At 64.3% G+C, this 11018-nt stretch overlaps 1 protein-coding gene across 7 annotated transcripts; it reads right to left on the reverse strand.

The window, feature by feature from the left end:
• Positions 1 to 711: 711 nt before the first annotated feature.
• Positions 712 to 7761, reverse strand: GFUS (GDP-L-fucose synthase). 7 transcript variants are annotated; one of them, XM_036031492.1, is made up of 11 exons: positions 7650 to 7759; positions 6693 to 6849; positions 6239 to 6353; positions 5111 to 5239; positions 4950 to 5023; positions 4601 to 4734; positions 4417 to 4481; positions 4001 to 4067; positions 3807 to 3886; positions 3506 to 3605; positions 712 to 862 (listed from the first exon to the last, which is right to left on the reverse strand). In XM_036031492.1, exons 2-11 carry the CDS (start codon positions 6836 to 6838, stop codon positions 762 to 764), a joined length of 1011 nt encoding a protein of 336 aa, XP_035887385.1. In that variant the 5' UTR covers positions 6839 to 6849; positions 7650 to 7759; the 3' UTR covers positions 712 to 761. The 7 variants fall into 7 exon arrangements, with proteins under 7 accessions (XP_035887385.1, XP_035887379.1, XP_035887384.1 ...); XM_036031486.1 differs by lacking the exon at positions 712 to 862 and adding an exon at positions 1350 to 2438 and having other exon boundaries at positions 7650 to 7761; XM_036031491.1 differs by lacking the exon at positions 712 to 862 and adding an exon at positions 1350 to 2438 and having other exon boundaries at positions 7657 to 7749.
• Positions 7762 to 11018: the final 3257 nt, after the last annotated feature.

Here is an 11018-nt window from a genome sequence, read left to right on the forward strand (position 1 = left end):
CCGTCGTCATTGGCTACGGGGGCCGTACGCCCCGCCTCTCCTAGCTACTGGTCCCGCCCCCTCCCTGTTCATTGGTCTGAAAGTCTGCGTCAGGGCTCTGGTGGGCGGGGGCACGGGCGGGGAGGTCTCAGGGACTGGAGCCTCGAGGGGCGAGGCCGGCAGTAGTGCGGAGCGGAACACGTGTCCCGGCTCCGAAGGCGGTGGCGAGCCTTGGCAGGGTTCTGGGCGCACGTGTGCAGGTCAGCTCAGTTTCCCGAAGGGCAGCGTGAGAAGCTCCATTCAAAGCCAGCGGGCGGAAAGGATGGCGTCTCCTCCGACCCCGACCCACCGCGGAAGGTGCCTGGTGGGTGTCCCTCGTGGGGACGCTGCAGAACCCTGGAGGCCACCGATCGGTGGTCGCTGTGCAGCTGACCTTGCAGGAGTGGCATCTTTATTTTTAATAGCTCATTTTTTACTATATTTCTTTCATTACCATGTATCCTCCTTCCACTTCCACCCAACCCCCTTTAAAAAATGGATTTTAGAGACATAGAGGGAAACATCAGTTTGCTATTCCACTTATTTATGCACTTATTGGCTGATGCTTGTATGTGCCTTGATGGGGGATTGAACCCGCAACCTTGGTGTGTCCGGACGATGGAAATTGAGCAACACAGGGCAGGGGCCAAACTCTAGCCTGTCATCACGACAGGCCAGGTGCTGGGATATGGGGTCCTGCCAGCCTCCGCGGGTTGGTCTGGATGGGGGCGGGAGCAGCGTTCTCAGAGTGCCCTGGCTCTGTGTTCAGAGCCTGGGAGTGGTGGGCTCGGGTGGGAAGAACAGGACTGCCTGGTCCGAGCTCCCGCCCAAGCCGCAGCGGCGCCTGGTGGCAGAGTCAAACAAGCACAGCGCGGCCGGTGAAACGTGTGAGCTGATTCCCAGCTTTCCTGTGGGGAACTCCTCTGGCCAGCCCAGATCCCGGTTTCCGTGGGCCTCCCGGAGCACTGCAGGGAAGAGGCTGGGGGCTTTTTCTTCTTTTTAAAAATTTTGTATTTATTTACTTTCAGAGGGAAAAGAGGGTGAGAAACATTGATCAATTGCCTCTCATACTCCCTGACCGGGGGACCTGGCCAACCCAAGCATGCATCCTGACTGGGAATTTTCAGTCCCCAGGCCAGTGCTCAGTCCATGGGGCCACCCCAGCCAGTGAGCTGGCCCCTCTCACTGGTTCTGAGGGAGATGGAGTGCTTGGCCAGGGGCCACCCTAGAGACTGATGGGGAGGGCGGGGAGCCTTCCTGTAATTTTTAATTGACTTGGGAAAATTAAGGCTTGAAGATCCAAGATTGTAGGAGGTTTTGTTTGTTTTTTACTGTTCACCCAGGCTAAAATCACATTTTAAGGATAGCTTACTCTTTTTTAAACTCCACTTTGGTTTTCTAAGCTCTTCAACGACAGAATCAACACTGCCCCCCTTCCCCCGTAGCGTGGGGCTCTGCTCTGGGCGGGGACAAGGGTCACACAGCAGCTGAGGTGACAGCTGCACAGCAGCACTCCGGACCTGAGGATCTGTGCTCCATCAGGGGAGATAGTCCCTCTTCGGTAAACACACACAGGACAGCCAGGGGACTCAGGACAGACGATGGTGTGCCCTGCCAGACGTGTCCCACAGGCCTCTCCACCCTGTGCCGGCCCCTTCCCACTGTTCTCACCTGGCCAGTCCGAGCTCCGACTCAGGTGCTGTGCCCTCCACCCTGCCCCTGCGCCCCCACACAGACGGCTCTCATTCCCAAGGGCTGGCTGCCAGGGGTTACGCTAAAGGGCAGACCCAGGTCCTGAAGCTCCAAGGTGTGGGGAGAGAGGGGGCCCCCAGGGGCTTCCACACAGGCAGACGGGCGGCACTGTGGCCCTCCGTGGCACGGTTCAGAGGGCAAGGGCCACCACGGCCAAGGCCTAGAAGGCTGGGAGGCACTACCTCGAGTGGCCCTGGGGCCAGCCCCCAGGCAGCCGGCAGCATGAACCCCTGGGCTTGCCCTAGAGGGGGCGTGGTGACAGGTACAGCCGGAGGAGCCGTTGGCTGGGCTCTGGGAGGGAGGCGGTGGCAGCCACATGTGGGTCGGGAGAGAGCTGGGCGTCATCAGCGTGAAGGCAGCAGGAGGCACTGGGTGACCGCGGCCCTGAGAAGAGCCAGGCCTCAGGCCAGGGGAGATGCCTGGGTCCCAGGCGAGGCAGTCTGGAAGGGGGCTTCGGAGCTGGGTGCTGCTGGGGGTCTGCACCCCAGCGCCAGTGGCTGGGGGAGGGAAGCTGTCACTCGACCTGTCTGGACTCCGCCCAGCTCCCACTGGGAACGGGAGGTCTACCCACTCACCGCCTGCCCACCAGGCCCAGCGGGGCCCCCGAGTCACTCCTGTCACTGTCCACGGGACAAGGGCAGGCTGGGCCCCACCACCCAAGCTGCCACCTGAGTGGGGGCAGAGAGATGAGGGCCAGGACTGGCCCAGCTCTCTCCTGGGCCCCAGGAAAGGCCAGGGCACCCAGTTGCCGTCGTCCCCTCAGATCCTTACCGCTTGGCCGGTCCAAATCCAGACCAGCCTCCCTCTGCAGAGTCCAGGGGCCGAAGAGCAAAGCCCTTGGGGGCCCAGGGCCCCAGCAGGAAACACTGCCCTGCACCCCCCCCAACAGTCCCCCCTCTTACACCTGCAGGCTGCCTGCTTCCGGCCCACGCACCTGCCTCTCTCCGTGTCTCCCCCTCTGCCCCCCAGGGACAGGTGCCCACCCCGGCCAGCAGGGCACCCTGGGCTGAGCTGTCAGCAGTGGGACGGCGCTCCCCGGAGCCGGCGGGGCTCGAGGAGGCATGCCTGGTGTGGGGGACAGCCAGCACGGAGCTGCCACGGCCAGGTCTGTGAAATGCACTTTATTGGCTCCCAGGAGTGGGAGAGCGAGATCAGGAGTGGGCACCTTCAGGACCCGGGCGCCGGTGCTGAGGAGCAAGGTGCCAGGCCTGGCCACAGGCCGTGGTTTCCCTGAGGAGCAATGTGAAGGGCGGCCCCAACGGACAGCAGCTGGGAGCCCCCCTGGGGGAGGGGGTGGAATGTGGGCCCAAGCTACTGGGCAGCACCCTCGGCTCCTGGCAAGGTCTGAGGGCGAGGGTGCCCGCCGCTGGGCTCTGCCCGAGAGCGGCAGGCCGGGGTCTCCGGGGTGGGGCCGGGGGCGGGGCCGGCGGCCGGCCCGTCGCCGCGCTTCACTTCCGGGCCTGCGCGTAGTTGTCGGCGAACCAGGTGCACGTCTCCTTCACGGCTGCAGAGCGCGGTGGGGGGGTGGCGGGTGAGGGCCAGGCCAGGGCAGCACCGACCTCCGCGGGAGGCAGGGGGTGGTCACCCCTCGGTGCCCTGCCGCCCCATGAGGGTTTGGAGATCCAGCCTGCGAGGTGTCCACCCCCAGCCCGCAGCAGGGGGCGGGGCCCAGGAAGGGGCCGTGGAGAGGCCCAGAGGGGCGAGGGCAGAGGGCCGTGGGGGGCAGGGCGCTCACCCTGCTTGAAGGGCGTGAACCGGAACTCCGGAAGGTAGGCCCGGAGTTTGCGGTTGCTGGCCGTCTTCTTAAACTGCCCGTCTGACTTGGTCGTATCAAACTAGGCGCCCGGTCAAGGCCACAACGGAAAGGGCGGCCCCAGCCTCCTCCCAGGCTGCCCTTGAACCTTCTTGCCTTTCCCTGTGGAGCCTCTCGGGGAAACGCAGACCCGCCCTCCAGCCGCCAGCGTGAGCACCCCCTGCCCACCAGGCCGGCAGCCTCACGCCGGGAGGCCCCGGTGCCCACCGGAGCCGGAGGATACGGTGATCTCCCCGTGGAAGTCCATGGCCTCCACCACGGCCTCGGCTGCCTCCCGGATGGAAACCTCGTCCTCCTCGCCCACTGTGACGACCGAGGGGCGAGGGCCAGGTCACGCCCGCTCTGCCGGGCCCCACTGCCACCCACCACCCAGAGATGCCTGCCCCTGCAGTGGGGGTGGGGCTGCGAGGCACCCACCTGAGAGGATGATGGGCTCCACCTCGTTGTACTCCCGCAGGACCCAGAGAAAGAGCCGGGCCAGGTCCTAGAGCCAGAGGCAGGGCCAAGGGCCCCCGGTTACTGCCACATGGGGCCAGAGGCCGCCTCTCCCAAGCACCCCTATCCAGTGGGGGCGCAGCCCAGAGAGCGGGGTCCCTCCCTTGGGGCAGTCCTTGGCCAGCTCAGCTCCATGGACCAGACCCTTTCTCCTGCTGAGCTCAGAGCTGCCCCCTGGAGGCCGGGCGGCGCCTACAGGGACTCAGGTCCAGCTGCTGCTCAGCCAGGGCGTCGGCCCAGATGCTCACCCACCCCCGGGCTCCCCCATGCCCCCCCACAGCCAGAACCACAGGCCCGGGGGGGTGGGCTGGGGGCGGCGGCACACGCCCTGCACGAACCAGTGAGTAGATGAACTGCCTCCGAGGCTTCCCCGTGCCCCACACCGTCAGGGCCGAACCGCCGCCTGCGGGTTCAGGGACGAGCGTGCGTCAGAGGTTGTGCCAGCCCCGCGCCTCCCAGCTGACCCCCGGGGACCCCACCAGGAGGGCGGCCCGGCCAGCGCGCTGGGCGGCGGGCACTCACGCTTGGCCAGGTGCACCTTGTGGATGAGGCCGGGCAGCACGTGGCCGTCCTCGATGTTGAAGTTGTCGTGGGGCCCGAAGACGTTGGTGGGGATGACGGCGGTGAAGGTGCAGCCGTGCTGCTGGAAGTAGGCCCTGCGGGGGGGAGCGCAGTGTCCCCTCCGGCCCTCGCTCCGGGACCCCTCACCCCGCCCCGCCCCGCCCTGGCCGCCTACACACGGGGAAACCGCAGGCTGGCAAAGGAGGGAGATGGGGCCTGGGAGCCCTGCAGGGGTTACACGTCCCCCCCGCCCCCCCGGCCCTCTTCCCCTCTTCCCGGCTGGCCTCAGCCGGGCAGGCTCCAGGAGGACCTGTTCTGCACGTCGATCATCCTCTTGGCATAGGAGTAGCCAAAATTGCTACTGTGCGGTGGCCCGTTGTGGATCTGGGGAAGCAGAGGAGACCGCTGTGGCCTGGTCCCGCCCCCAGGCCCGGCCCCGCCCCCAAGTCCCGCAGGGCCGCGCCCTCTCACCATGGTCTCATCAATGGGGTAGGTGGTCTTGTCAGGAAAGATGCAGGTAGACAGGCAGGAGACCACCTTTTTGGCTCCCACCTCAAAGGCCGAATGCAGGACGTTGTCGTTGATGTGAACGTTTTTCCTCTGGGGGGTGAGGGGCAGGTTCAGGCCCCCCAGGCAGGACCCCAGCCCTCACCTGCTCCTCCAGGGGCAGAAGTGGGGACACACCTGGGCCTGCCTCTCCTAACGGCTCTGCCCTTCCCGGCCTGTGACTTCCAGAGCTAGCAGCCCCCTCCCAGGACAGTAGGAGGCACTGGGCCTCCCCACCCATTGGCTCGGGGCTAATGGCTAGGCCCTAGCCACAGAGGCTGTGAAGGAGGGCAGGGCAAGTAGCTCAGGGGCAGAAACACACCCAGAAACCCCAACCTGGCCCCGGGGCAGAAGGGACCCATCCAGTCACCACCCCGAAAGGAGCTCACCGGGCTCCACTACCCAGCAACAGGGAAACCTTGGGCGGGCCCCACCCCCTCAGGGCCCCGCCCCCGCTTCTGAGAACTGGACTGGTCAGGGGAGAAGGGAGAGGTGGTGGTCAGGCCTGCTGGGAAGGCTGTGACTGATACGCGGGGCCGTGGCCGGAACCTGGTCTGCATCTCTGCCAGCCCAGTGCCCGGTCTGGGGCTGAACCACACCTAGGCCAGCAGATGCCCAGACACGGTGAGGCCCGCCCTCGGACACAGCCCGGAAGCACCCCATTCTCCTTCTGGTCCTTCCACCACGCCCCACCCCCCGGGGCACAGGCTGTAGCCCAGAGCCCTGCTCACAGCTCAGGGCAGCTGGACGGGAGAGGTGCTGGGTGCAGGCTGGGCCCAGCCCCAGGTCACGTGGCGAATGCCAGCCTGGCTTCTCTAAGCCCCTAACCGGCTGGCCATCTCCATGGCTTTTTCTATTAGGCCAAATGCCCCAGGTCCACCTGCATGCCCCTGTCTACATACAGAGCAAGTGGGGGTCACTGGGGCTCCCCATCAGCCTGTGTCAAGCCCTGATCACCAGGGACTTCCTGAGGCTAGAACATGAAAGTGGGAACCTCCAGCCAGGAGGTTCCCAGAACCCAGCTCCCAGTGCTCGGTGGCGGTCCTCACTTACCCAGAAGTCCAAGTTGTACTTGATATTCCGGAACAGGCCTCCCACCATTGCAGCAAGGTGGATGACGTGCGTGGGCCGGACCTTTTCAAAGAGGGCTCGGGTCTGTGCAGCATCCCTGGGGGTAACCGGACCATCGAGGGTCCCTTGAGGCCTCAGGGGACTGGCACCCTGGGGTGGGGTATGGGGAACGGGTGCTGGGTGGGGCCAACGGCGGGATGGGCTGCCAAGAGGGAAAATGGCCAGTTCAGGCCCTGGCTGCGGTGAGGGCGTGGGCTTCCAGGAGGATATGGGAGGGTGTTTGCCTAGCAGCGGAACTGTGCACGCCCCAGCCACACCAGCCACCTGGCAGGGAGGGCGCAGCCATGAAGCCACCGGGCTTTCTGGGGACAGGCCTCGCCCAGCAGCACTCTGTCTGGAGAGGGTGCGGGGCTGCCCCGGGGATGGGCCCACTCACGTGAGATCGGCATCCTTGGAGGAGACGAACACCCAGTCCTCTCCCGGCAGCCTGGCCCCATCTGCCACCACCTTCTGGATGGCTCTGCCCACCAGCCCAGAGCCCCCTGTCACTAGGATCCGCATGGACCCCTGGGGCTCACCCATGGTGGCTGCACCTGTAGGGCCAGAGGGGGTGAGACTGAGGCCCTTGAGCTTCCATCTGGCAGAACCCTGCTCCCCTGAGACACCCCTGCCCAGAGTCGAGGCCTTCATGCAGGCCAGGCCGGCAACAACTGTCCGAAGCCTGGCCCAGGGCAATGCCCCCAGGGAGGGGGTGGCTGCTGGGGAATGGAGACACCCCGCTGGCCTGCGTTATCCCTCCTCCCAGCCCTCTGCCCAGAGATGCTAAGGTGCCCTGGGGCTACCACCCAGCCAAGAGAACCTGTCCCAAGTTCCACCTGTCCCCAGGCCTCAGGGCGCCACCACCCTCGAGCACCCTCTCTTGGGGGCTGGAAATCTGCCTAAGCCCTATGGGAAGGCTCTGACTGCGCTGCAGGCCCCAAATCGGCCCCAACGGGAGGGAGGGGCCCTGCCCAGGTATCCCAACCACGCAGGCAGCCCAGCAGCAGGCCTGTGGGGGAGACCCCAGTGCAGCCAGCCCCCCTACCCCTCCCTCAGATGTCTCTTTAGGTCCAGGGTCACCTACAAGCCCACGGGTCCCCTCCCAGGACCCTCTCATGCTCAGGATCCCTGCCCGCGCCCACGGGTCTCTTCCCACGTCCCCAGGCTCTTCCCGGCCCCCTCCACGCCCACAGGTATCTTGCAGCTAGGTACCCTTCCACGCCCGTCATTCCTGTCCCATGTCCCCGGAGTCCCGACACCCTTCGGGGCTCTCTGGCTACGGTGGAGTGCCCAAGCCCCAGGCCCCAGGCCCCGGCTGGCCACACCGCGGTGTCCCGAGGGGTCTCTCCTGTACCTCACACCTGCTACGCGTCCAGATTGCTACTTCCGGCGCAGGCTAAGTCTCCAGCCGCCAGCCTGGGGCCAGGTGGAGGGGGCGGGCCCGGGGGGGGAGGTCCTTCCGTGGCCTTCTGGGACGTGGAGTCCTCGCGAGGCGCCCCAGTGATGCCGTGAAGTGCTACCCGGGACCGCGCAGAAGTCTGGGAAATGTAGTCCTCACCGGCTCCTCCTCCGCGCGGCGGGTCCTGGGGGGCTGACCCAGGCGCGTTAACCTCAGGGTGCCCGGGCCACGACCGCCTTAACCTAGCCAAAGGTGCGGGGCATGACCCTGCTGAGGAGGATGCGGGACTACGAGAGGAGAGGCCGCACGTCGCTGAAGCTCTGTAGCCTTAGTTGGGAGGAGCGGCAGTTACCACCCCGCGGTCGCTCTCTTGACTGGGTGGGACCAGGGTCTCGGTGCGCTCGCGCTCTGCGCCCGCAGGCCCGATGGTAGCTGGACGCAGGCTTCCAGAAAGAAGCCGCAGGCAGAGCTGGTGGCTCGTGGGGCTCCCCTACACTGTCGCCTCCCCGCGGTCCTCTGGCCAAAGGCAGGCAGACTTCAGGAATGCCGAGATTTCAGTGGGTGATCTGGGCACGCTAATGCACAACAGTCCCAACACACGACATTCTTTGGCTCCTTGATGCTTGGGCAGCATTGGCCAACTAACTTTCATATCGATCTTACTACCACTAGCTTATTTCATATAACTGATTTCATGTTTAGACCCCGTGTTTTCATAGTTTTTAATGTTATTATTGTACATGAAACATTCATACTATGCAGACTTATTCTTTGTAGAATAACTGGCTGAAAAAAGCAATTTAAATAAAACGCAATCTCTGTGCCCTGGCTGGTGTGCCTCAGTGGATTGAGTACGGGCTGCGAACCAAAGGGTCGCTGGTTCAGTTCCCAGTCCGGGCACGTCTGGGTTGTGGGCCAGGACCCCAGCAGGGGGCGGTGGGAGATGCAACCACACTTTGATGTTTCTCTCCCTCCCCTCTCTCTAAAAAGAAATAAAATAATTTTAAAAAGAAAAAACCTGAAAAGAAACAGCCAGAACCAAATGATGACTAGAATTGTTCTGGGCTGGTCTTGCTGAGGCGCTGCCCAGCTGGCCATGGGCCATCCTCCTGGGGGGCCCTTTCATTTCTATAGAGACCTGGAGCAGGTCCCGCGCCTTCTCCCTCGCAGCTGCTGCTCTCAAAGCTTAACTGGTTGAGGTCCAAGCTGCATCACTGCACAAGTGGGATTTGTGATCTAAAGCTTTATTTCTTGGCGAAACTCTTCCAGCACCTCGCGCACCAGAACGGCCTCCCCGGGTGTGGAACCGCTGGTGCTGGGTGAGGAGGGTGCTGTAGTCGAAGGTCCTTCCACATTGCTCGCACCCGAAGGGCTTCTCGCTTTTGTGGACCCGTTGGTGGCGATGCAGCTTCTGCGTGAAGGGCTTGACGGTGTGGCCGAACTCCCCGCATGCTTGCAGCTCATTAGCAGTTAATTAAGCTGTGGAGCTGGGTCGGCGCCGTGCTGACCCGGCTGGAGAAGCGGAACGACGCCGTCTGGGCCTGGCCGCTGGTGGTGGCCGCAGCGCGGGCCAGATTGCAGGGCAGAGACCTCAGCAGACGTGGAGCCCACAGGCCGGTCCGGGTGCTGCCCGGGTCCAGCGGGCACCCAAGGCGGGCCCGCGTGGTCCAGGAGTCGCATCTGCACTGGGCTGAGCGCATTCCCACGAATGTCCAGCCCAGAGGACCAGCCAAAGTGTCCCTCTTCTTTGTCCACACAGGCCCCACGCCCGGCCACGGCTTGGGCCTCGCCTCTTTCTCAATCCTCCCCTAGAGCGGCTCCACCGGCCCAGCCTCCCTTCCGCTCCCGCGACCAGGCCCCGCCCCTGCGCCGGCTTCCGACCCCGCCTCCCGAGTGCGTGCGCTCAGGCCCCGCCACGCCCTGTCTCTAGGGCCTCTTCCGTCGCGGAAGCGCGCTTAGGTCCCGCCTTCTTTTTTTACCGGCTCTGGGTCACCTGGGATTCTTGCCTGACACGCGGATACGGGTTTGGGCGTGAATGTTCTGGTTCTGCGTGTCTGGGTAGATGAGGGAATTAACTGGAATGGATTCTCCTGGAGGCCTGTTGCGGGCAGGCTTGAGAACCGTGTCCCGGACGCTCCTCTTCCTACGACAGCCCGCATCCCACCGAAGACTTGGGCAGCGGCGCCCCGAGCCCTCCCTGCAGAGGACTTCGAGTAACACACTAACGGGCGCCCCTACCCCCCAGGTCTGTGCTTGGCGCAGCCGCCGATGTGTCTTAAAAAGACAAAAAGGAGGCGACTGGCCCGGGTGCCAGGAGCGTTTGCAGTTGTTCGACCTTGAAACTGACTGGAGTCGGAAACATGCTGCTTCCGGAATGAGTCGGCGCCTTCTTCCTCCGCGTGCGGGTGGTCCTGTACACGGAAGCAGCGGTCCGTAGTGGTGAGGCCGGCCCTCCGTTTCTGCTGCGACCATCCTGCGGGGGCCGGGTGGACCCTCACCCAAAACGTGGCTCTCATGTGGACTTGTTGTGACGCCACACACACGTTACCCCGCACCACTCCGCGTGCGCGCGCGCGCACCAAGAGGATTTGAGAAGGTTTCGTACTTAAGAGAAGCAGGCGTTTCAGGGGGCAGCAGGGCGGTGCTCAGAGAATGGCCCGAGAGAGCGCAGAAAACAGACTGGGGCGGGGGTGGGATTGCCACTTGCAGGCAGGGACTAGGAGGGAACAGCTGGGCTTTTTTTTTTTAATCCTCACCAGAGGATATTTTAATTGATTTTAGAGAGGAAGACACACACACACACACACACACACACACAGCAATCCGGTGCCACCGGGCATCAAACCCGCAACCGCTGTGCTGTACGGAACGACATTCCAGCCAACCGAGCCGCCGGGCCAGGGCACAGCCAGGCTTTCTAATCAGCTTGCCCAGACGAACGGCCTCGGGGAGGGGAGAGCTGAGGCTCCAGAGCCGCCAGCGGTATAGCCGCCGACCAGACGCAGACTGTTACATCTGTATGCAGCAGCTCGTGGCTCCAGAGGTCCTCGCGCACTAGCGCAGTGTTCGTGAAGTTCGCACGTTTTGCGTTACCAAACACTCCGCACTCCCCTCGAGCATGTGTATCTGCAGGTGCAGAGGTCGTGCTTGCAGACTCACGCTGAGCGGGCACGGGCCTCTGCCGCGACGCCCGAGCCGCGCCGGCTTTCGGCGTCGGCACTGACGGCTCACCGGAAGCCTGCCCCCTCGTTTACACTGGGGGGCGCGCCACGCGCCGGTGTGCCGGGTCCCGGCTGCGCCCGCCGCCCGCCGCCCGCCGCTCAC

This window comes from Phyllostomus discolor, chromosome 7 (assembly GCF_004126475.2).
Source record: "Phyllostomus discolor isolate MPI-MPIP mPhyDis1 chromosome 7, mPhyDis1.pri.v3, whole genome shotgun sequence".
Classification (NCBI taxonomy): Eukaryota; Metazoa; Chordata; class Mammalia; order Chiroptera; family Phyllostomidae; genus Phyllostomus; species Phyllostomus discolor.

Bases quoted from the DNA above. Each gene is read 5' to 3' on its own strand.
- GFUS (XM_036031486.1), bottom strand. From the start codon at position 6,838: ATGGGTGAGCCCCAGGGGTCCATGCGGATCCTAGTGACAGGGGGCTCT. The intron at 5,024-5,110 runs GTGAGAGGGCGC...CTGCTTCCCCAG, and splicing joins ACCCCATTGATGAGACCATG to ATCCACAACGGGCCACCGCA. The intron at 4,735-4,949 runs GTCCTCCTGGAG...TCCCCCCCGCAG, and splicing joins ATGATCGACGTGCAGAACAG to GGCCTACTTCCAGCAGCACG.